The sequence below is a fragment of the Mytilus galloprovincialis genome, chromosome 1, assembly GCF_965363235.1.
Source record: "Mytilus galloprovincialis chromosome 1, xbMytGall1.hap1.1, whole genome shotgun sequence".
In the NCBI taxonomy this organism is placed as follows: Eukaryota; Metazoa; Mollusca; class Bivalvia; order Mytilida; family Mytilidae; genus Mytilus; species Mytilus galloprovincialis.
Genome location: NC_134838.1, coordinates 84,478,180 through 84,505,999, shown reverse-complemented (window position 1 = coordinate 84,505,999; position 27,820 = coordinate 84,478,180). Strand labels below are relative to the sequence as shown.

The 27,820-nt window shown below is 31.1% G+C and overlaps 1 protein-coding gene across 3 annotated transcripts; it reads right to left on the bottom strand.

The window, feature by feature from the left end:
* Positions 1-1,775: 1,775 nt before the first annotated feature.
* LOC143042487 (N-fatty-acyl-amino acid synthase/hydrolase PM20D1.2-like) lies at positions 1,776-27,820 on the bottom strand. Of its 3 annotated transcripts, none has more exons than XM_076214805.1 (11): positions 27,488-27,820; positions 23,854-24,086; positions 23,250-23,336; positions 22,564-22,700; positions 21,620-21,739; positions 21,057-21,132; positions 19,009-19,070; positions 18,133-18,211; positions 16,286-16,357; positions 15,025-15,190; positions 1,776-6,126 (listed from the first exon to the last, which is right to left on the bottom strand). In XM_076214805.1, exons 1-11 carry the CDS (start codon positions 27,744-27,746, stop codon positions 5,897-5,899), a joined length of 1,521 nt encoding a protein of 506 aa, XP_076070920.1. In that variant the 5' UTR covers positions 27,747-27,820; the 3' UTR covers positions 1,776-5,896. The 3 variants fall into 3 exon arrangements, with proteins under 3 accessions (XP_076070920.1, XP_076070913.1, XP_076070930.1); XM_076214798.1 differs by lacking the exon at positions 1,776-6,126 and adding an exon at positions 10,300-13,145; XM_076214815.1 differs by lacking the exon at positions 1,776-6,126 and adding an exon at positions 10,300-13,145 and having other exon boundaries at positions 27,749-27,815.

The following is a 27,820-nucleotide window of genomic DNA, read 5'->3' as shown; positions in this document are numbered from 1 at the left end:
TACACTGTAAAGAGTGGAAAGTCAGATGCGCCGCTTGAATGTCAATATTTCAGAAGTCCATTACTAGTATAGGCCTTAATAATGGACTTCTTGTAAAATATAATAAGGAAAAGAGGGGTGCAATTCAGATTAAATACATGTTAAGGTTGCTGTTATTTCATAATTATCTTATACAAAGGAAACAGTAGTATACCGCTGTTCAAAATTCATAAATCGATTGAGAAAAAAACAAATCCGGGTTACAAACTAAAACTGAGAGACCTACGACACAACATTAAACTGTAACACACACAGAAACGAACTATAATATAACAATGGCCATTTTCCGGACTTGGTACAGGACATTTTAAGAAAAAACATGGTGGGTTGAACCTAGTTTTGTGGCATGCCAAACCTCCTGCTTTAATGGCAATGTTAAATATAACATTAAAATGACAACATTACATGACAAGACTACAATACAAATAATTGGGAAATATAGGACAGAGAAACACACGTTTAATAGCCAACAAAAGGTACCAGGTTTAAAATTCAATACGTCAGACGTGTGTTTCGTTCATACAAGGCTTACCAGTGACGCACAGATGAGAAAAGTTTGAAAGCCAAAACAAGTACAAAGTTGAAGAGCACCGAGGACCAACAATTCGAAAATGTTGTAACAAATACGGCTGGGGTTATCTGCATGGGATATGAACATCCTTATTATTTAGAATAATTCATACTTTCGCATACAGTAAATTTTATAAAAAGACTATATCATAGATATAAATGATAAAACCGAAGTGGTTACTACAGAATAAAAAGGATATATTACATCAAACAACTTAAAAACCAGTAAATAACAATATACTACCGATTCTGATGATAATATTTAACAACAACAGTTGTAAATACATCTGTTATTTGTCAAAATTTATTTCCATGAGAAATAGCGTAATATCATTATTTGCTTATTCTTTGCTAAAAAAAAGTATGATAGGATATATATTTTTCTCATTATCATTCAAAATTTATAAACAGAGAGGGATACTTTGTGTCTCAGCTGCTCAATCCTACTGACAACAAAAGGATTGATGTACCCTCACCCAGAGGAATCAGTAACATGATCAAAGCAACCCCAGGTTGACTGTAGATAAAGATGGCATTGACCTTTTTTCTCATGGTTATACAATTGACCATGTTTATGCCAACCTCAAAACTATGTACTTTCTCGTTTGCCAACCAAAACTTTTTCAGTTTACATAATGGTTGGATCATATAACTTGGGGATGATTGGCACTACAGCAGGAGACATAGATAGGGTACAGTATTTCTCTCTGCTGTAGCTTCAGAGGAAATTATTTTAGTATAATTTGACTGATGACAATAGAGGACAGACGCTGGGTGGGAAGTCATGGCAAGTCTGATGAGAGTGGCTAGTTGTTTTTGTTCTTATTGACCAGGTACACTTATATACAGAGGAAAAGATTTTTGTAAATATTGTTGCGACAACAATGAACTGATGCAGAACTCCAAGTGATGATAATAGCCAATCTAGCACAATGGACAAAGTGAACTTATAAGGAAATACATATTGCTTATTCTACAAATCAAAGTTACCACATTTAATTTTCAAGCTTATCTGATGAAGATTGATTCAGGAAATTGACATGCAGCTTCAATTATATCTTCCTCTGCAGGGAGATTATTAAGTACAGTAACTAATAAGTTATATAACCACTGACATGCAGATCATAATAAAGAATTGGGTAGTGGCATAGACAAAGAACACATGATATATTTGAGTATTTATTTAAATAATTATGCTTGAGTATATTTAAATCATCAGTGTTGAGTATAATCAAATAATCAGTCTTGAGTATCTATTTATATAATCGGTCTTAAAAGAATTAGCTTTTCTTCTACCTAATATATAAACATATAATATTGACATTAAGAATCACTATTTGTGTTACCATAAAGAACATCTTATTATTCTTAAGGGCCTGTCACAAAAACTTATACATGCAAAAAATTTAAAAAATCATTAAATATTTGGAAGACTTCTGTGATTTATTTATAGTTACTGTTACTATTTATATAAAAGTGTATCTATTGAGCAACATGGAGAGACAATGGTAAATAACACTAACCATGGTGCGAAAAATAAAAAATCTTGCTCTATAATGTTAATATTGTTGACTGACCATATAAAGTAAGAAATGTCAATCATGAACACTTAACATGACCATACATCAGAAATTGTATAAGTTTTTAAAAATAAACAGTGTAAAAATAAAGATATATTAGTATTATCAACTTTTTTAAAAATAAGCAGTATAAAACTAAAGATATATTAGTATTATCAACTTTTTTTAAAAATAAGCAGTATAAAAATAAAGATATATTAGTATTATCAACTTTTTTAAAAATAAGCAGTATAAAAATAAAGATATATTAGTATTATCAACTTTTTTAAAAATAAGCAGTATAAAAATAAAGATATATTAGTATTATCAACTTTTTAAAAAATAAGCAGTATAAAAATAAAGATCAAATATTATGAACTTTTTAAAATATTAAGAAACTAAACAGACAGTAACCTATGACCTTTTTATTTTAATTTTTATCAAAATAGTATTAATTGATCATGTTTATTGGGGAAAAAATGGAGTGGCTCTTTCCGAGTATATCTATATATATATATATTTGTGTTTATTAAAATAAAAACAAAAAAGCATAGAACAAACAAATTAAATTTCCTTTAATACATATATACATACAGATTTATAGAATGATTCTATTGTTTCCCTTATATTTTTCCTTATATTTAGTTCTAGCTTTACATGTGGCACCTGTCATGTTGTTCATGTAAAAACAAACCTTTTGTTAAGTCTAATACCCAATAACGTCGAATTCAAGAAAAAGAAAATTGATTTTTTAAGGCATCATTCAAATATCTAATAGAAATATTGTTTGACAACATCATGAAAGGAAACGACTTGATCATTAAATGTTTTTTTATCAAGAAAGGTTACCTTTCATATGCTGAGCATGACAATAGGTCTAAACAGGGCCAAAGAGTTAACAATGTGATATTTAGCAAATTAAGCCAAGTTAATCAGATTTTGTTATAAATATTCCAGAAAAATCAAATAAAAATATATAATTTACAACCAGATTTATAAAAAAGGTAGGACTAACTTAAAAATATCAATATAAATGACCACTTATGTATCAATATAAATGACCACTTATATATCAATACAAAAACTTTACCCATATTACAGTATACAAAACAATATTAAAGAATTCAAAACATTAATCCAGACTTCATAACAATATTACAGATTACAAGTATACAGTATTCCTGAACACAAAACAATATACCTGAATACAAAACAATATTCCTGTAAACAAAAGCATATTACAAAATATAAAACAATGTTGCAAAATACAATACCATATAACAAAAAAACAATATTTCAGAATAAATTTTTTTCAGTCACTCCCATAATAAATGTAGATCAAGATGGCATGAATATTCCAGACCTGTATTAAAAGTAAGTCAATATGGCACAAGTATTCAACCCTGTAATTAATGTAGATCAAGATGACACAAATATTCAAAACCTGTACTAAAAGTAGGTCAATATGACACAAATATTTCAGACCTGTATTAAAAGTAGGTCATGATTGCACAAATATTCAGACCTGTATTAAAAGCAGGTCAATATGGCACACAAGTATTCAACCCTGGAATAAATGTAGGTCAAGATGGCACAAATATTCCAAACTTGTAATAAATGTAGATAAAGATGGCACAAATAGTCCAATTCAGTACTAAATGTAGGTCAATATAGCACAAGTATCTATGATAAAAGAGGATTGTAAGTGGAGAAATACCATGAATACCTCATGGTTTATGAAAAGTATAAGGGACAGGCAACAGTTTAATATTGTTGATACAACCTTTGACTAATACATTGTATCTGTTAAACTGGTGATCCAATATGCATCAATTAAATAAGTAAATTGTCAAATCATTAAACACAATCTTTGGTCACTCAATGTAGTTTATATTTCCTGTATAATAAGGTTGTATTTCTTCAATATCACTGTTGTTTACTACAATGAAGACAAGAACAATTTATATTATATCGCCCTCAGTCAATATACTTCTTTCAGGTCAATATATCCTTGTATTGACATCATACATAGGCTATATTTGCATAATATCATTGACAACTCTTCTGTTTGAGAAGGCTTCTTAAAAAACTCATAATGGACTGTAGTCAAGGAAAATTTGTACAGCCTTGCAACCTATAGATGTTTGGGATAAGATATTTTAGCACCATTTTCTAAACTTAAATAATTCTTTTAATTTCCTTACTTTCAAGTTGATGTGACCACTTTAATTTTACCAATCTAAATGAAACAAAACAGATTTCATGTACAGTATTATTTTACATGTTTTATGGGTTAAAGAGCATATCCCTAATCTCCTATACTAGAGGTGAAGAATACATAATTCATGGTAACTAGAATTATGACTTCAAAGTACAAGATGCTTTAAACCATACGTCAGTATACATGGTTTCCAAATGAAGTTGTTTTAAAAACCATATGTTAGTATGGTATTATAATAAGGTACTTAGCTCAAAAGTTACAAAGACCATACATATAAGCACTGTATCAAAAATGAGGTAATTAAACAGTCAGTACAGTCTCAAAATTAAATTCTTAGACCAGACAACAGATTGGTATCAAAAATGAGGTAACTGACAATTGCTTTCAAAATGAGGTACTATGGTATAAAAGCTTAAAACTCGTACAAAAATGCTACAAAGACATAAAATTCTTAATCTATTATTTTCATAATGACCAACAAATAATAAAAATAAAAAATAAAACAACAAGTATAAAATATCAGCAAATAGCTATGCTACAACTAATAAAAAACTTCAATCAATTAAAAATGTTCATGGCACTGACAGAATGGAGAGTGGTGGGGACTTGATAACAAAAGCTGACCAAACACAATGAGTAAACTATGACAAAGTGCATTATAAACTCCAATTCGATTTCAAAAACCATAATTTGGTATGTATATAACAGCTTAGTTCAAATTGAAGATAAGTACAACAGCTCTGTTCAAATTGAAGATAAGAACAACAGCTCAGTTCAAATTGAAGATAAGTACAACAGCTCAGTTCAAATTGAAGATAAGTACAACAGCTCAGTTCAAATTGAAGATAAGAACAACAGCTCTGTTCAAATTGAAGATAGGAACAACAGCTCAGTTCAAATTGAAGATAAGAACAACAGCTCTGTTCAAATTGAAGATAAGAACAACAGCTCTGTTCAAATTGAAGATAAGTATAACAGCTCAGTTCAAATTGAAGATAAGTACAACAGCTCAGTTCAAATTGAAGATAAGAACAACAGCTCTGTTCAAATTAAAGATAAGAACAACAGCTCAGTTCAAATTGAAGATAAGTACTAATTTGCAAGTTATTGTGACAAAAAAAAAACTACCCTAAACCAAAACTTAAATCTCAAACCAAATGGATATATAAAAAGACGACAACATAAACTGAAAAAAAATGTCCCTCTCTACTACGGTAGCAAGGACATAAAAAAAAAATTGAACTGGGAAAAAATGTTATTAAAAGCAAAATAAAATGGGTTTTTTTACAATACACCACATTTGTGTAAAAACATGTTTAGAACCCTCATAGATGGGTAAAATACTGTCCTAACTTTACATTAAGTTACTTTCTCTGAACTAAATTAATACATTATACATGCAGCAATACCACTGGAAAATCTTTTTTGGAAAGATGTAACAGTAACTTGTTCTTCATAAAATATTTGTGACAATGAAGAATCTATATTGGTAAGAAATACCAGTATTTTACAACTCATCACTATGTTGGTGTATATTTGTCAGTGAATTTTCATCAGCATTTGTTATAATATGGTAATAAAAGTTTATAGCTTGTTCCAAATTCTTTTTTGAAATTCTCTCGTTGATACCATGGAATCGTTTTTCATCACCAAGAAACATCACTGTTGGAGAGAATCTGTAGATGTTTTTAGTAATCATTGAGTAATGTCTTGTATCGGTATTACCAAAGAGCAATGCTGAAAATATAAGACAGTATCATTTTTTAATAGAATAAAACATGAATATTCTGTTTTATTCCAGTTTTTTATGCATGTTTATGCAAATGTATTTTTCTGTAATTGTTCATGTATAATTGTTGTCCTATTTAAGCACCATACATGTGCCTAAGTTGTAATAAATGGTCTTTTTTTTTCTTGACAAACTTGAGATGGCATCCATAAAATTTATGAAAGGATGATTTTAACTTCACCACTCGGGAGTCTCGGTTTAATAGTTTCCTTGCGAGCAGCAACCATTTATCAGGAAAATCATGATAGGAAATGCAATCTGGGAAGTATCTTATCAACTGGGAGATATATAAGGCAGGCACTGCTGTAATGTTGGTACATACTAATTTGAAAGCTGGAGTCATGTCTTTTGCCTTAAAATTATTTTCTCAAAAAACACTCATTGTCAATTTCTAGATGTTATCCAAGATATGAGGAAGACTTAACTGTATCAGTTGAATCCTTTATTCAAAGATGGATGAGATAGTTGACCTAGCTTTAAACTATTTAGTTGTAGGACGTCATCTATATAGCTTATATTTGTATAATATTTGAGCATAATTTTATAAGTTATCCACTGATTTTAAGTTTGAAGGATAGAGAGGTCATCATCCTTGCAGAATAAAGTATATTTAATCAATCACTGTTTATGTAGTCTATGGGTTTACAATAAATCACTGTTTATGTGAAGTCTATTGCTTTTAAATTAATCACTGTTTCTGTGAAGTCTATTGCTTTAAATTTAATCACTATGTATGTAGTCTATGGATTTACAATTAATCACTGTTTATGTGAAGTCTATTGCTTTAAAATAAATCACTGTTTATGTACAGCCTATGGGTTTACAATTAATCACTGTTTGTGTACAGCCTATGAGTTTAAAATTAATCACTGTTTATGTACAGTCTATGGGTTTACAATTAATCACTGTTTATGTACAGTCTATGGGTTTACAATTAATCACTGTTTATGTACAGCATATGAGTTTAAAATTAATCACTGTTTATGTACAGTCTATGGGTTTACAATTAATCACTGTTTATGTACAGTCTATGGGTTTACAATTAATCACTATTTATGTACAGCCTATGAGTTTAAAATTAATCACTGTTTATGAGAAGTCTATTGCTTTAAAATTAATCACTGTTTATGTACAGTCTATGGGTTTACAATTAATCACTGTTTATGTACAGCATACAAGTTTAAAATTAATCACTGTTTATGTACAGTCTATGGGTTTACAATTAATCACTGTTTATGTACAGTCTATGGGTTTATAATTAATCACTGTTTATGTACAGTCTATGGGTTTACAATTAATCACTGTTGGTGTGAAGTCTATGGGTTAGTCTATATTTCTGCAAGTAATGGGTTTATTTCACATTTTTATTTTTCTAAAAAAAAATCATCAGAAAGTACAAAGTCCTAATCGATAAATATTCAGTGTTTCCTTAAAAAGTAATACAAGATGGACTTTTATAGCTTGCTATACAAGAGTGCACACACTGAAATGTCTCGCCTTCTTTACTAATCATTGATATTATGTTGATATTCCTAAATATAAAGCTTTATTACGACTGTCACATAAACTTAACATGAACCATGAAAATGAGGTAAAGGTCCATTGAACCATATGCCAGGTAGACATGTACAGCTAACAATGCTTCCATACAACAAATATAGTTGACCTATTGCTTATAGTTTAAGAAAATAGACCAAAACACAAAAACTTAACACTGAGCAATGAACCGTGAAAACCAGGTCAAGGTCAAATAAAACCTGCACGACTGACATATAGATCATAAAATATTTCCATACACCAAATATAGTTGACCTATGACATATAGTATTAGATAAAAAGACCAAAACTCAAAAACTTAACTTTGACCACTGAACCATGAAAATGAGGTCAAGGTCAGATGACATCTACCCGCTAGACATGTACACCTTACAATCATTCCATACAACAAATATAGTAAACCTATTGCATAAAGTATGAGAAAAACAGACCAAAACACAAAAACTTAACTATAACCACTGAACCATGAAAATGGGGTCAAGGTCAGATGACACCTGCCAGTTTGACATGTACACCTTACAGTCCTTCCATACACCGAATATACTAGACCTATTGCTTATAGTATCTGAGATATGGACTTGACCATCAAAACTTAACCTTGTTCACTGATCCATGAAATGAGGTCGAGGTCAAGTGAAAACTGTCTGACCGGCATGAGGACCTTGCAAGGTACGCACATACTAAATATAGTTATCCTATTACTTACAGTAAGAGAGAATTTGACATTACAAAAAATCTGAACTTTTTTTTGAAGTGGTCACTGAACCATGAAAATGAGGTCAAGGACAATGGACATGTGACTGACGGAAACTTCGTAACATGAGGCATCTATATACAAAATATGAAGCATCAAGGTCTTCCACCTTCTAAAATATATAGCTTTTAAGAAGTGAGCTTACACCGCCGCCGCCGCCGTGGGATCACTATCCATATGTCGAGCTTTCTGCAAACAAAAGTTGCAGGCTCGACAAAAACCTGGATTAATCCACAATTAATTTTGAATGCTTGTACCAATTCAGGAATATTACAGTTGTTTTTATTTGTTCTATTAGAATTAGTCTAATGTTAAATATATTCCGTTTTAAAGAATTACACCTTTTTTTTAATTTACCTTAGACTTAAGTATTTTTGTTGAGGTTTTGGAATTTGTGCCAGATGTTCTGACTCCTTGATTTTACCCCTATGATACAAGGTAAAATATTTTGCCCCATAACACCCATTTATCTTTTCATATAAGTCTTAATAGCTCATAAAAGGTCACCTACCTAATTCAAAGCAGATTCTTGATTTCATTTCTTTTGATTTTAGACCCAAATAATACCAATGCAAATATATGTAAAAGTCAGAGTCAGCCTTTTACTGCCAGATTTTATCAAGAGTGCACACGCTGAAATGTCTTGTCTTCTTTACCAATCATTGATATTATGTTGACAGTCCTAAATATAAAGCTTTACTACAACTATCACATAAACTTAACATGATCCAAGAAAATGAGGTCAAGGTCATATAAACCAAACAAGAAATACATGTACACCTTACATTCATTCAATACACTAAATATAGTTGACCTATTGCTTATAGATTTTAAGAAACAGACTTAAACAAGAAAGCTAAACATTGACCAATGAACCATGAAAATTAGGACAAAGTCAGATGAACAATGCAAGGCAGACATGTACAGCTTGCAATCCTTCCATACAACAAATATAGTCTACCTATTGCTTATAGTTTAAGAAAGAAAGACCAAACACAAAAACTTAACACTGAGCAATGAACCGTGAAAATGAGGTCAAGGTCAAATAAAACCTGCGGGACTAACATGTTAAACATAAAATATTTCAATATACCAAATATATATTTTACCTTTATTAAACAAGAATGTGTCTTTAGTACACGGATGCCAAACTCGCACTATCAATTTCTATGTTCATTGGGGTCAAAAATCTAATTTGGCATTAAAACTAGAAAGAGCATATCATAGGGAAAATGTGTACTAAGTTTCAAATTGATTGGACTTCATCAATAACTAACTTGACTAAAAAATTTAACCAAAAACTTTAACCTGAAACTTGCACCATCATTTTCTATGTTCAGTGGACCGTGAAATTGGGGCTAAAAATCTAATTTGTCAAAAATTCAAATATCTCGAAAGGATTTCCATGACAACAATTTTAGCTTATTTTGTTCCTTAACTAGCTCCTCTGACTTATATATAGTATCAATTATAAATTATTGATTTTTTAAATTTCACCTGAGTACATCATTGACATGTCCTTAATACGTTTTAACTATTCATTACTGTTTACATGCAACTATAAAGCAAAATATTGGTCTATGAAATATGTCCGACAATATTTCATAATATTTTGTCCTCTTCTAATGGAACAAAACTTCTGGGAATTTTTTTTTTTGTATTATTAGACAATATTTCATTTATTGATAGTAATGAAGTTTTGTCTAGTTAAAGGGAGGTTATTCAATAGTACATGTGTATATTGAGACAATATAAAATGGATTGAGTGTCCTGAAATTTTGACTTATGAAATAAATATTTTAGACAATGATGTCTTTAAAGTGGTTTATTTCATTGATAACAACAATGATATATCACAATTAATTGTCAGTACTTTGATAACAACAATAATATATCACAATTGATTGTCAGTACTTTGATAACAACAATCACAATTAATTGTCAGTACTTTGATATAAGAAGCTATGGTATGAGTGCATGTAAACAGTATAATATGCCTATTATGGTAAAATTAAACATATCTGACTTTATTAAATGCCAATTTAAAACAAGCTAATGATATAATGTATGCTTAGTTGTCTGGGTTGTCATTTAATATAATTACCAGGCAAAATATTTTCAATGCATGTTTACTATAACTGAGAATTAGTTAATGCAGAATCATTTTAAGTAAACACATACATTTTTATATTTGAATATTCCACAGATTTCAGAAACACTCTCATAATATGATTGAGTTTGACTTTGATTTAAGAATTGAATGCTTCTTTTTGTAACTTCATTGGGGTGTAAAAGCGTTGACCGAAGTACATTTTGTATGAAGTGTAGAAGCGCTTCATATTAAAAATGTGCGCACGGTCAATGCTTTTACAACCCTACGAAGTTACAAAAAGAAGCATTCAATACTTATAATTACATTTTTTTAGCAATGATCATGAAAACACAAATTTTATTATTGTTTTATTTAATTCACCTGTGCACTTTATTGTGGGACCATGTGTTATCATATATGAAAAGTTTTATTGAGCAATGCAATTGCTTACGGAATAACATGTGATGTGCAGTTAGCCAATCAGAATAAAGTATCATACTGAAACATACATCTAATGTAATTATTAGGAAATATTGTCATTGCTAGTTTTTCACAGTGAAATATCGTCTTGAAGAACCTCACAAAATTTGAAAGAGAAGACTTCTATTTCAAACAAAAATTATATTGTCCTGAACAGTATTTCATTACTATATGTTGCTTGTGAACAATATTTCCTATGCAATTTAGTCCTGCAGACAATATTACATGAAGGATATCATTAAATGTTCCAATCTATGGAATTACAATAAATCGCTGTTTATGTGCAGTTTATGGGTGGGCCTGCAATTATTCAGTCTTATGGTGCAGTCTGGGGGTAATGATTCATTGTTATTTAAATGCAGTTTACGGGTTTGCAAATAATCACTGATTAAAGTGCAGTCTATGGGTTAACAGTTATTCAACGTTTGAATGTAGTCTATGGGTTTAAGATTAATCACTATTTACATTAAGTGCAGTCTATGAGTTTGCAAGTCATTACTGTGAACAGTTTGTGTGCAGCCTATTGGTTAATACGTAATCACTGTTTATATGCAATATATGGGTTTACATTGAATCACTCTAAGGGTTTATGATTCATTGTTATTTAAATGCAGTTTATGGGTTTGCAAATAATCACTGATTAAAGTGCAGTCTATGGGTTAACAATTATTTAACGTTTGAGTGCAGTCTATGGGTTTAAGATTAATCACTAAGGGTTTACAAATATTGCCTTGAAGAACCTCACAAAATTTGAAAGAGAAGACCTCTATTTCAAACAAAAATTATATTGTCCTGAACAGTATTTCATTACTATATGTTGCTTGTGGACAATATTTCCTATGCAATTTAGTCCTGCAGACAGTATTACATGAAGGATATCATTAAATGTTCCAATCTATGTAATTACAATAAATCGCTGTTTATGTGCAGTTTATGGGTGGGCTTGCAATTATTAAGTCTTATAGTGCAGTCTGGGGTTTATGATTCATTGTTATTTAAATGCAGTTTACAGGTTTGCAAATAATCACTGTTTAAAGTACAGTCTATGGGTTAACAATTATTCAACATTTGAGTGCAGTCTATGGGTTTAAGATTCATCACTATTTACATCAAGTGCAGTCTACGAGTTTGCAAGTCATTACTGTGAACAGTTTATGTGCAGTCTATGGGTTAATAAGTAATCACTGTTTATATGAAATATATGGGTTTACATTTAATCACTCTAAGGGTTTACAAATTATCACTATCATTGTGCAGTCTATGGGTTTACATTTAATCACTCTAAGGGTTTACAAATTATCACTTTCATTGTACAGTCTATGGGTTTACAATTAATCAATGTTTATATGCATAATGATTTACAGCTGATTACTGTTAACGTACAGTCTAATGATTTACAATTAATTTCTCTTAATCCGCAGTCTAAGGATTTAGAACTTATCACTGTTTATGTGCAGTCTATAGATTTACAATTAATCACTGTTTATGTGCAGTCTAAGGATTTAGAACTTATCACTGTTTATGTGCAGTCTAAGGATTTAGAACTTATCACTGTTTATGTACAGTCTAATGATTTACAATTAATTACTCTTAATCGCCAGTCTAAGGATTTACAACTTATCACTGTTTATGTTCAGTCTAAGGATTTACAACTTTTCACTGTTTATGTGCAGTCTAAGGATTTACATATAATTACTCTTAATCGGAAGTCTAATGATTCACAATTCACTATGTTTAAATGCAGTCTAACAATTCAATCACTGTTTATGTGCTGTCTTAGGATGAACAACTAATCACTATTATCACAGTTTAATGATTCACAATTCAATCAATGTTTGTATACAGTTTATGGATTCACAATTCATCACTATGCTTATGTGAAATTGACAAAGTATTCCTATCTGAATTAACAATTATATGATAGTAAAAGTTTATAGCTTGCTCAAAATTCTGTTTTGATATACGTTCGTTTACACCATGGAAACGTTTCTCATCACCGGGAAACATAACTGTTGGACTAAATCTATAGATATTATTTGTAAAATCTTTATAATGTTTTGTGTCAGTATTGCCAATCATCATTCCTACAAAAAATAAATATATCAAATTGCAGAAATGTTTCTATATTAAAGGAAATTCATAATAACGGAAAACCAAAACTTTACTTTAACTCGGCTAAATCAGACAAATCATGGACAAACTAAAAAAGTTACACAGTCATAAAATGGGAATCATGCATGCAGCAAATGAAGATCAAGGAAAAAGGAAGCACCAACAAGGTAATATTAGTTGTGGGACTTGTAAAAAGTCAAAGTATACATATATACTTAAGCTCTAAATAGGCCCCACCCCTAAATCTGCATTTCTACCAATCTAATTAAAAACCGATCTCTCATCGCTCCTGTTTTCTGATATGTTGCATGGGAGATCTAACGAAACCTGCTTTCAGGTCACATGTGAGTGAACTGGAAGTTATGAATTTATAATGATATGCAAATGAGTTGACAACCTATTAATAAGCCAATCAAAAAAGTTTATGAATTATTTGGACTGACGATTTCTTCGTAAATAAAATGAGTTACATCCCTTTACCTTACAATAAACTTTCAAGATCGTCTAAGACTCATTTTCATTGGTCGAAAAAGACACACCTACGAGGTCACTCACATGTGACCTCAAAGCAGATTTCGTTTGATCTACCACGCGACATATCAGAAAACGGGAGCGATGAGAGATCGGTTTTTAATTAGATTGCATTTCTACAATCCACAACATTTCTTTATTCATTTTCACATCTTCCACAGTCAAACATCTTTTATCGAGTCGTTATATCAAAAGACAGCAAATTACAAACAATCTTTAATTATACATTTTTGAGTAGAAATGGTTACTTATTAGATTATCATGTGGTGTTTATAAATCAAAGTCCTGTGTTGATGCAGAGACCTGCATGACACTTACAACTACAATGACATAAGTTATTCTTAGGTCTATTTTCATTTTCTTTAGGAGTACCCTTTGGTCATAAAGCTTCTTAAGTATTCAGATATTTATACGTCCTTGGCTTTCAACATTTTGACATTGAAAGAGTCCTGATGAAAGTAAATCCAGAAAAATTCTTTGAACGCACATAATATATGAATATTTATTTACACTACATAACTCCTGCTATTGTTACATATTTTAAAGCGCAGAAAACTGTATCATATAAATTTGTGAATCATGCCAGAGAGTAATTTATGTTCTTGAAAGAATCCACATAGAGACCGAGATTTTTGCAAGTAATATACAACAATTTTATTCATGCAATGAAAGAAAGACAACTCAATGTGATGACGGTGACTCTGCTCAAATCCTGACCTGTTACTGTGGTGACTTTACCATGAACTAATGTTATCTGGGTTTGTTTTTTTTGTAAAATGTATCCTGATGGGATACTTTTATGATGCAGAATAGTCAGACTTTTTTTATTGTGAATTTGTGCTGTGGGGGGATGGGATTAGTCAAGACTTTTCTGATATTGACCTTGTGGTGAGCTGACACAACCCAGAGGTCTGATGTTGACTTAATGTAAAGAAGGATTTGGTTCAGAAATGTTGAAAATTATATTTATGCTTCCATGGAATAATCCAATTTGGACCAACTTTTGACTTGAAACTTTACTGGTATTAGAAAATATTTGTCCAATATAAATATATATATATATACAGACTTTATGTTGTTAAGGTATGATTACTGTAAATTCAGAAAATATTGTGATGTTTTTATTATTGTAAAAAATGTGACAGGGTAATAATTGCAATAATTTAAACTCACATTTAGATTTTTTATTAATATGAATTAAACAGGATTTACTCAAAATGACAAAAATTAAAATCACATTTTGGTTTAAAATGACAAAATCGCAATAATAAATGCACACAATAATTTCTGGATTTATAGTACATATTTATAGGTACTAACCTGGTGCTGTGGTGGCATTGGTCCAGATTTGTCTGATACTATTACTTATTATCTGGTATCCAAAATCATTTTCTCCAGAAGGGGAACCAGATGCAGCTACCATAGAATCTTCAACTGATAATTTCACTCTGTCATCATTTATTATAGCCTTATCATAATCTATTATCTAAAAAAAAATATGTATTTTATACATTAGAATTGTCAGGCTTTAGAGCTAATATCATTGTACAACTCTATGTACATTCTACTTCCTTGTCATCATTACAGCAAAATTTCTTGAGTGTTTAGTTATATATGTAGGTAGTTGCAATATCTTTGGTTAGCTTGCTTGCTTGCTGAAAAGTGAAGTCATTATTAGGTTAGGAATACTACTCACTTTTAAGAGTAGACTAGTCGGACAGATAACCTATCTATCTATCTGTCTGTAGTACTAGACAACTCTGAAAGGAGGATGATATACCTTACATTACAAATATCAGAAGTGTAGGAAAGTATCAGTATGGCCAGACTGAAAAAGGCATTTTCCTGTAACATTTTCTACAAAATTCACGCAATTTAACATTAATCAAGAGAAACTAGAGATTCATTTGACACACTCAGCTATAAAAATTATGTCTATTCATTTTTGTAATGTTCTAATTGATTTAATTTAGCATACATTCAATATATCTTTTGAGTGTTTCAAGTAAATTAAAGGTGAGTGAAAAAGTTTACATTATTTCGGTGCAAGATTTACATTCTTTTAAATTTACCAAAATATTTACAATAAAAAGGTTTATTTGAAAACTTCAAACTCACCCCTTTTTCCAATAAGAAATCTCCTTCAAATGACCCCTTGAAGGTCATCCAGCAAAAAATAACTTCAATAAAGAATTACAGTTCAGTTTTCTTGGTAGCTTAGTCTTTTCTGAGCAATTATGATAAATGAATTTGATGTTTGATGTTTTATGATTAATCTTAGGCCAAAAAAAATAATATGTGCGTTTCCTATAACATCTTTGAAAAAAATAGGGTAGGTAGGTAGAGATTTCTGTTTTATTTTACCCATTTTTTACATTGAGTCTATGGGAGGGACATTCTGACTTCAATATTGCTTATCAAAAAATGAAGAAAAAAAACACTTTAGGGTAGGCTATTTTTAGCTTAAAATATAGGTAAGGTAGGGTAATAGGAAACACACAACTTTTTTATTTGGCCTTATATACCTCTTGGAAGGATTTTTGCTGGATGAATTTGTTGTTTTATATCTTATATTATATACCTCTTGAAGACTTTGTGCTGGGTGAATTCTGTGGTTTATGTAAGCAGTGGCATCAGATGGTAACACATTAGTCTGAAAGAAATAAAAAACATAATTGTAATAATGAGTTACAAAAAACAAAACTACTGTTGTCCTAGTCTTGTGTTTTTCCATAGAATTAGTAGAGATCTCCATGGATGAAAAATGAACGATGGAGGTACTTTCACCATAACAAAATCATGCGTCTACAGGTTGGCGTAATCAAAAACATTTCATTCCTTCATTTCCAAGTAAGGAATAGTCAACAGGCTGATATATTGCTTATTTTATTTATAACAAAAATAATTTGGAGAAAGAAAAAAATTAACCCCTGAAAAAACAAGAATGTGTTAGTACACTGATGCCCCACTCAAACACTCAATTTCTATGTTCAGTGAACCGTAAAATTGGATCAGAAATCTAATTTGGCATTTAAATTAGAAAGATCACATCACCAGGAACAACATGCATGTGTACTAAGTTTCCAGTTGATTGGCCTCAACTTCATCCAAACCACCTTGACCAAAAACTTTAACCTGAAGCAGGACAGACAGAATGATGAACAGAGGCACAGACCAGAAAACATGATACCCCTCTATAATCATAGGTAGGGTATAATAAAAAATACCCTCCAAACTTTTTGAAGCACATTCCCAGTCTTCCCTTTGTGGTATGGAACCTTGTACAATGTAGTACAATTTCAGAGAGATTCATACACATCAACAGATGTTATTGTCTAAAAACTAGAAAAATGCTTGTTTTTGACTCATTCATTGCCATTAATTCCTGAACATTTAGGGCAATTACCCCAAAACTCAACCCAAGCCTTCCCTTTGTGATATGGAATCTTGTGGTACAATATCAGAGATACATACACTTACACAAACGACATTGTCCTGAAACTACAAAAATGTTTGTTATTGGCCCATTTTTGGTTCTTAATTCCTTATAAACTGTTGGTATAAATCCCAACCTTCCTTTTGTAGTATTGAACCTTCCTGTATCATTTAATGGAGATCCATATACCAAAACTTAAGTAATTAGCCTGTATGTTATTTTGATAGTAAAATGTAAATGTTGAATCAAAATTAAAAGTTAAAATGACCTAATCACAGACTTTAACATGTAAAATAGACCATGACTGAGATAAGACTCCTGAATTTAAGAGTTGCTAGAGTAGTAGTGTCATTTTAACGCCTATTAAATAATAGTAAAAATATCTTTAAAGTACTTCAAATTAATTGTATTTATTATAAACGTTTTACTCTTTAATTTTGATAAACATGATAAAGGCATATTATTATTTAAAGCCAAATTTACACTTTACTTTTTATATTTAGTTCATGAATATTCAAAAGGTTCTTACTTTAAATTACATATTTGATTGGTCATTGTAATTTCGAGGTCAATTTATATTTTGTATTGACCAGGTAGAATTAACACAGGAACTTGAAAATTACAGTCGCATGATATTGTATCACCAATTTATTGTTTCGTACACAATAATTAAGAGCATTGTATTTTACTATTACTATAAGTGATAATATGTAATTTCAGATACTTTTGTTTTATAAAATAGAACGGTTATTTATAATGTGATATTGTTATTTCAGAGTTTATTTTTACTACTGGTATAATAAATTATCCATACCCTAAACAGAGTTGGTTATTTACTTTGACAGGTGATATAACTCAATACAAACATTAACACATCATCAACATAGCCAATGCACAGCATGCCTATGTCTGCCTACTACTTAGTACTGGCAAAACAACAACTTGGTAAGCAATGTCCAAATAACATCTAGTTCTTAAACTATTGTTTTTACCTTGACTCCTCCATTAAACATAGTTACTGAAGTGACAGTTCTAATAATAGCATTTGTGGCAGGTTTCTGTGAGAAAAACCTGAAAATAAAAAGTAACAAATGTAACTCATTACAAAATCAAGGATGTTTGCATTTCAATTTATTTCAACTTCAAGTACATACACAATTATTGTGATGCCTCTTTATACTCTTTATATACTATTAACCGACTGAAATTTATAAAATAAAAATAGTCCAATCCTCTGTTATGCCAATATTAGAGAGAAAATGAAAACTGATATTACGTAAAAATGCAAGAAGGAAGGTTGTCATATCTTTCTATTTCTTACTGATGATTAACTATAAAACTTGTTTTCTTCTTTTATGTGCATCATTCTTTTACTTGTATGATAATGTGTAGAAAATATAGCTATTGCTAGAATGTCAGCAAAATATTTTCGTGTGGAGAAATAAGTAAATGCTTTGTAAATGTTGACAAAGATGGACTTTTATCTGATTCATTATGGAAAAAAAATCACTGTAACAATATGTGTAATTTTCATATAATCTACATTGATGGCCCTGCGACTGCAACTCAATTTATATCAAAGTAAGCAAACTTCATTGGCATGTATCCATTGGCATGTATCAAACTTGATTTCCATTTTAAAAGTATAATTTAACTAAGGGCAATAAAAAATATACATTTAAACTGTGAACAATTCTTTTCTATTGCCGGTAATTTATCATGTGGCATGAGAATACAACTCAAAAATTGCAAATAAGTACAAATTACTGCTTGTTTACAATGTGACAATGCTTAATTAATTGGAGGAAAATATGATTACAGGAAATACTGATAATTTATAAATCTACTGGAACCTTAACAATACTTACCAAGAAACAAGAGGTCCAAACAACCACAAGTTAGACATAATGATCCTGGCTGCTAGAGGCATCTACAAAATACTAAAAATCATGCAAAAAAATTGAAACATTTATAGCTTGCCATGCAGTTTTTTTATAAAGATATAAACCTAATGTGGATTCATTTATTTAAGTAGATTCCAAATTTTGCGGATTAATGAAAAACTGTATTTTTGTGATTAATTGGTTTCGAGAATTTGCCAAAGTCTCAATATAAATATACAAGCATATGGAGATTTATAATATGTTGATCATTTAAAATCAGTTCACCTATATCCATGAAATCTTCAACCAGATGCTCCGCAGGGTGCAGCTTTATACGACCGCAGAGGTCAAACCCTAAACAGTTTGGGCAAGAATAGACACAACATTCCAGCTTGATAGGGCTCTAAATTTGGATGGTGATTAAATAGTTGACACAGCATAGGTTTCTGACACAGAATGAATGTGGCCGAATGAACCTAAAAATTTTTGCTTTTGAGCAATATACTATGCTGTTGAATATCAATCCCCTCAAAAAGAGTTTGAACAATAAATACTCATTTTAATACATTATAAAATATTATTAGTGATTAATTGTAACTTCTAACATGTCTAAATACAAATTTACAACTAATCTTCTCAAGACAATCATCATTTCTTAATACATAATTTTCAAGCAGTGTAAGGGAGGTAATTCAACATAGTTATATAACAGTATTCTTTAAATAGAATTGGCTTACCTCCCTTACACTGCTTTTAAATTGTCCAAATTGTCCTTTAACAAGAAAAACCCTTGTTTACCCCCTTTTGTGCTCCAAACTGCTAAATGATTTGAGTCTTAACCCCCATAACCGTCCCATGTAGTATGAACACTTGTGGTATAATTTTAGAGAGATATATAAACTCAGGAGCCTTGTTTATGTGTTACATATTTGTTTTTCGTTCATTTTTTTAAAATTTTTTTTACATAAATAAGGCAGTTAGTTTTCTCGTTTGAATTGTTTTACATTGTCTTATCGGGGCCTTTTATAGATCACTATGCGGTATGGGCTTTGCTCATTGTTGAAGGCTGTACGGTGACCTATAGTTGTTAATGTCTGTGTCATTTTGGTCTTTTGTGGATAGTTGTCTCATTGGCAATCATACCACATCTTTTTTTTTATATTAAACATAAGTTATTGACTGAAAACTACAAAAATACTTATTTGGGTCCCTTTTTTTGACCCAAAATTCCTAAATCGTTAGGACCATAACCCAAAAATCAATCCAAACCTTCTACCTGTGCCAGGCTGTGGTATTAAACATTGTGGTACAATTTCAGAGCAACTGAGATACTTATACACAAGTTGATATCCTGAAAGTAGAAAAATGCTTGTTTTGGGCCCTTTTGGGCCCTTAATTCCAAACGGTTTGGACCATAACCCCAAAAATCAATCAAAATCTTCTACCTTTGGTATCAAATATTGTGGTACAATTATAGAGCAATTAAAATACCTAAATACAAGTTATCCTGAAAGTAGAAAAATGCTGGTTTGGGCCCCTTTTGTGCCCCTTATTCCAAAACAGTTGGGACCATCATCATTGATCATCCTCAAAATCAATTTTAACCTTCCTTTTGTTGTTTTGAAACTTCTTATCAAATTTCATAGAGATCCATTCACTTAAACTAAAGTTATTGTCCGGACAGCAAGTGTGGCTTCGGACAACGCAGACGATGACGACAACATCATACCATTATACTAACGCAAAATTTTTTTTCGGTCGTATGAAAATTAGTACTCTATGATATTTGATATAATTCATGTGTAGAATTTAACTTGTACATATTTCAAAATATTTTTTTTTGGTAAAAACTTTAAAATACCTTCTGACACAATACCTTCTGACACAATGTCCGAGAATCGAAATTATATAAAATTTTAAAACTTTTAAAGTTTTTGTTTTTCTGATGTCTTATTCTAAGTGGTTTTAACAAATTCAAAGGTTTGAAACTTTTATCATCCTTACCATTATTATCACATTATACACTGACATACCTCATGTGCCAAATGTTCTAACATTTCTTTCTCTGGTCCATATCCCAACATACTAGGCAGTGGATTATCTTCTATCCTACAATTTTCATAAAGAAAAGTATAATATAATATGCTCTGTAGGAGGAAACTTGATACGATAGCAGATCTCAAACCCGGAACAGTTGTGGAATGTATGGACACATCATTCAAGATTGATACAGCTTTGAATCTGGAATGTTATCAAATATTTGACACAGCATAGGTTTCTAACACAAAACGAGCATGGTCTAAAAACTTTAAAAAATTTGAAATTGGACATTTACTTATTATGATAAAATATCAAAAATCTAAATACATGGTTAGATTCAGCATTAAAAAATGTAAGATTTCAATTTTTTAAGGAATCAAATTTTGGACCCTTTGAACCTCAATGTAGACAAATCTAAAAACCAATGTCCAATATCTGAAATCTAAATACATGATACGAATCAGCACACTAAAGAACTCCAAGAATTCAAGACTTTGAATTACACCCTGTAGATTTTATCTATATATATAGTTTATGCGATATCAAACAATCTTACTTAACAACAGCTTTAGCCAAAATTCCAATGGCTGTTTCCTTTAGTGGCATAGATGAATGACCTGCTTCACCCTTCACATGTAACTTCAAGGTCAAAAAACCTTTCTCTCCAATACCAATTCTGTAAATAGATATAATGTACCTTTAATTAATTACTATAGGCATTTTTTCTTCTAATCAAAATAGTATCATCAATATTTGTTGGATATCAATTTTCATGGATTTCCTTTGTTCAGGAGACCTGCAAATTTCCTAAAGGCATTTATGCAGATTTTGCAAAAAAAAAAAAAAAATTAAATATCCACAAAAGTGCAAGTTTAAAACTGGAACCCACAAAAAAAATTGAATCCACAGTAAATCAAAGTAATGCTCTGATAAAATTCACTATCTTGGTCGATGATTTTGGCCATGTTCTATAAGTTATAGATTATGTCTTACTGATAAGTTTCTAATTCTCTGGTATACTTTCAAGGAAGAACACTAAAAATTGGTAACAATATTCTGTAATAAAGAGCAATAATTCCAAGAAAGACTCTTTTGAAAATTTCTCCCATGAAACATATTTGTAGGGTTGCCATGCTGGTTATTTCAAAATACACAAGAAATGTTAATTTGCATTGTTAATTATCATTTTTCAACTTTTGTAAATTAAATATATATGTTTTAGTATGTTATAAATCAAATATGAGAAATGGATTCAAATTGGGGAACAAGTAATTGACAGATAATCAGTTGTCAAAATATAATTTCAAGGTCTAAGTCTAGTGTTTACATCCTTTTTAATGCCTCTACGTTTTAGTACAAGATGTTCAGTACTCAAAAACTTTCTTGCTATGTGCATGATGTGATTTTTTTGCTCTATATAAAAAAAAATCCATCCAATTTAAATTATATGTCTGTCGGAACTGTAAATGAGACATTAAAATAAACATAACCAAAACTTACAATGCTACAGGCTTTTGTATTCCTGGAAGAAAACCATTTAAAACTGTCAGTCCTTCGTCTAATAAGAATTCTAATTTCTTTAGTCCTCTAGCTTGTAGTTCTTGACCGACTGCCTTAGCTCCATCAACCCCAGTAACCTATAAAATATTATCATTAATTAATTTCAGTGTCTCCACACAATATTACACATATGTGTATGTTAGTTGTAGTATTGGTAATGCTAGACAAAAATTAAGAGGAATAAACTATTTTGAAGTTGGTCAATGTTGTAATTTGTGTACAGAAAATTCTATTAGTAAAGATTGTCCATCTTTTGGCATAGTTATATTGCATAAGAGCAGTCTCCTATCAGCAATGTAAAGTGCTAAAATATTTTTTATCATTAATAATTTTTTTTCAGAAAGAATCAATTAATCAGATAGTGTGCGTGTGATTTCCACAATCAAAACAATAAGTAACCAAATACAAATGTATATAACCTGGTAAAGGTATTATCCCTTCCGTCTATCTTTGCATCCTTGATCCCCACCCTGGTGAGTGATGACAGTATTAATATGGGTGTTTACCTCAGCATCATGGAACCGATCTAGCTGCAGAACCCTAGCTCACAAGTCATTATGATATGTTTTGATAATTTGGTGTCCAGAGTTCACTTGGTTCCACTTGACTGACTACTATTGACTTACTTCTTCATCATGTCCAAATGCTATGTAAAATGATCTATTTGGTTTGAATCCTTTTGACAGTAGGTATTCCAAAGCTTCTAATATACCCTAAAATATCAATCAAAATCAGTATTACACATGTATTCCTATAATGTAAATCATTATACAAATGGACAGGCAGAAGAATAGATGGATGGATGGACAGATGGACAAATGAAAGAAGGGATACACAGACCGAAAAAAAGTGTGACATAAAGATGTGATGATAATTGATTCAATAAGCCAGTAATTCAAAAACATCAAACAAAATTTATATTATTGTAGAGGTCAACATTCAGGTATTTTCTTCTAAAAAAAACAAATGTTTATAAAATATATCACTCCAAGTCTGAATAAGTTGTAAATAAACAACATGAGACTATTAAAAATTTACCATGAATGACAAATCCCTAAAAGACATCCGGATATAATTGCACACATCCAACATGGCGTGAGCCCACAGATTTGTAGCAGTGGTAAGTAGAACATTCTGATCACTTGTAAAATAGTGATAAAAGAACTATGGTGTTTGTAATATTAGACATTACTGCAACAATCTCTGAAATCTATTTTTAATCAATCTTACCATAATTCCTTGCTTAAAATCAATAGCTCCTCTTGCATATATATATTCATCCTTAATTTGTGCTTCAAAGGGAGGGAACTCCCACTCTTCTGGAATAGCTGGTACCACATCTAAATGAGCTGCTAATAGGTATGGAGTTAAACTTGTGTTTGATCCAGTTATTGTATAAAGTCTACTATAGTTTGCTATTATGTCTAACTTCACTAATGGAGACAAGTGAACAAGTGGAAAACCTGAAAAGAAATCAGTAATAGATTTCAATATTTAATCAAGATTGAAGTTTATCAATATCTTTTTTGTGAATTTTAAGAAAAATTGTTATTTTCAATCTGACAAAATTAGTCATGTTAGTTGTTTACAAGAAATTATAAACACTAGATCTGACAAGAGAACACACACACTTTAAGTCATGGAAGTGATAACAAGTTTGTGGTCAGTAGCTTTTCATATTTTCTTTAACTTTTTGCATTTGTTTCAATACATTTAAGGTATCACTATACCGAATGACATTATGCCACGAGTTATCGTTCCTGACATTATCAAATAACGTTCACATGTCACAAAATACAAGTTCCTTCATAATATAAGTTCCAAAAAGAAAAAAATATTGGGAATATTATTTCCACTGGAATAAATATTACACTGTATATGTTCCTAACGGAATAAATAGTATAAGTACAAATTCATAATTCTCGCAGTATCCCCATGAAATTTTGTTTTGAAAGTAGATATCTAATTAGAAGCTAAGGATGATGTGTGAAAAAAACAGGGAATTGTACAACTATTATTCGTTTTAAAATGGTCATCAAAAACACTGCGTGGACAACATTGAAATTTATCTGGATGAGAATACGGATATAATTAGGCGAAAAAGCACAATACAAGCAGAGGTTGAAAATCATACAGAAAATAGTTTGTTTGTATTGAATGTAAAAAAAGTGGTTATTTTGCCGAATAACTTTTCCTGTGTTCTAAGTGTAAACAGTTTCTGAAATTCATTTGTCGGTACAGAGATAATCCGATATAGCGGAAATATTTGAAAAATAAAGTGCTTGCTTTGTGCTTGTATAAACCAGGTCTACACAGGACAGACAGCAACATCGGAATGAGGCCTGAGAAAGTTAACGAAGGCTGAAAAATACATATATATATAACCATAGGCTCTTGATTCAGCAGAAATAGAATAAAAAATTTTAGGTCCCGTTACAGTCTGAGTAAAGCCAGCCCAAAGCGGTCCTACTAAAAAGCGTCCGGGGAAAAGAAAAAGCGCCCGGAGAAGGAAAATTAGCGCCCAGAGAAGAAAATTAGCGCCCGGGAGAAGAAAATAATAATATTTTATAACAATATTTTTTTTCCTTAAAAAATAACTAATCATTGCTTGTTTTGTCCTTAATATAAATGGGGATATGTACGATGCTACATCTAAAGTGTTGTTGTACTTTTACATTTTAGATTTCAAAATTGTATATTAAAGTAAGTAAATAGATATAAATAAGAGTACAGTATATAGAAGAATGATGAAAGACATTGTCCTCGATCAAAATGTCTATTTTGTTACTAAAAATAATCGGTACCTGAGGTCTAATATTTTCGCAACGCCATGGTGAACACTTTTTTATACAGATACTGAGATAGATTTATTATATCTTTTTTGACTGGTGCATCAAATGTGCCTTTTATAAACAACTGTTTTCGAAATTGTATTGTATTGTCCCGAACATGCATGAACTACATGTATTTGCCACTGAACGATAAACAACCATCAAACTGAGCAATTTAAAAACTGGTAACTGAATCATTTTTTAAGTGCTCTAATTCTGCATCACGTGATGCAGCGACGATACCACCATTGTCTAATATGATGGAGTTAAAAATCAATAATTTGGATGAATCTCACGTGAAATTTTCACATTAAATTAACAAAATCTGAAAGTATTTTAGAATAAAGATATTATTTGAATATTGTATTTTAAAAATTTACATGAATTTAACAGGTACAAAATTCCGGTGATTTATGGTTGAACTATTATCAAAAGATTTAAGTGGAACCAGTTCACGCAAGTTACAAGTATATGCTCTTCTGATGTGAAAATCAGATGAGATTATATACTGGCAACAATTGATATATAAACACATATGTATGAGTGTATGTTAGCTTGGTTTTTTTTTTAATTTGTCACAAAATCATGTTTCATTATTACATATTCCGATGTAACTCGATTCAAAGAACATGTGTGCCAAAAAGTTTGGAAATCGGGAGATATGCCGTTCGGTATTGTGTTACCTTAATGGAAATGTTGGAAATGTGATTGTGTGTGGTGGTGGTGGTTTGGGGTGGAAGTCTGTAAAGGTGAGAGTTTGTTATTTGCCTTAATTGGCCACAATTATTCAGTCTGTGTAACATAATGTTAAAAGATTTTTTTGTCAATGCATGTGCTCTAATGTTCCAAGTCTAGAATTTCAATGACAATTGGAGTTTGGACTTTTATCATTGAATTTTCATGGAAATTCCAAATGTGTGCTGACATCAGACTCGGACTTCTCTTGAACTGAATTTTAATGTGCGTATTGTTATGCGTTTACTTTTCTACATTGGCTAGAGGTATAGGGGGAGGGTTGAGATCTCACAAACATGTTTAACCCCGCCGCATTTTTGCGCCTGTCCCAAGTCAGGAGCCTCTGGCCTTTGCTAGTCTTGTATTATTTTAATTTTAGTTTCTTGTGTACAATTTGGAAATTAGTATGGCGTTCATTATCACTGAACTAGTATATATTTGTTTAGGGGCCAGTTGAAGGACGCCTCCTGGTGCGGGAATTTCTCGCTACATTGAAGACCTGTTGGTGACCTTCTGCTGTTGTTTTTTTCTATGGTCGGGTTGTTGTCTCTTTGGCACATTCCCCATTTCCATTCTCAATTTTATGTGGATGATGTGTGACTGCAACTATCATATTTACTAAAGTTTTGCATTGCACTTTGGAGGCCCCTCATGGGGGGGTCCTAGTAATCACATAATCACCATTTTTTTGCCAATATAATCACATAATCATTAAATATTTGCTTATCTTTAGTAATCAAATAATCATGAAATATTTGGCTTAATAATCAAATAATCATTAAAAAAAACGGCCAAGTAATCACATAATCAAAAACCCCATGAGGGCCCTCACTTTGGTGAATATGAACTAGCTTTCTGTATCAGTGAGTGCTCTTAGCTAGGTTGTAACTCTAGGTCTTTTCTAAGTCATTTCAAACTGATTTTTAGTCTGTTCTAATAATGTGCTGTAACACCACTGTCTCAGGTTAGGCAAATGTTGAGCTATCTCATCTCATGTATAACCCAGCCACATTCTACTGCCTGTCCCAACTGAAGAGCTTTGAAATTTTAACTATCAAAAAAAATATGTTCATTTGGGTTCAACCTATCATTTAATTTTTATTTCATTCATAACTGGGGGGGGGGGCTCTAGTGTATTAAAAGTTCTGGATCTGCCACTGCCTTTGAGCTCCAGACCCTTGTTCAGCTGAAGGGACCAATTAAGTTGAAGTTGACTACCCAACTGCAAATTACACAAGGGATGATGCATTAATTACATCTATAAATTTGTAACACACAAACACCCAATATTTTCTTACTTTTTTCTAAATGTGAGCTAAGGAGAAGCAGTTGGTCTCTGTTATATTCTCCCCGTTTGAAGGATATTGTTTTAATCTGTAATGCTCGTTGAAACCTCTTCACTATCTGGTCAGTTAGCTTGATAAAATCGGAATCAGCTGTTTTACATGCAATGACAGCATCTTTTCTGGGGACCAAAGTAAAAGTTCTGACTAAAACTATGACTAAAAGAACCGAACAAACTGCTGCCAGTGTAATGCATATCTGTTTGCAAGACATACTTGTTTACGTCTCGTCTTGTCGGCAAAGTTCAAACAAATATAGGGTAGCGGAATCTGGTTCAAGGCTGTCAC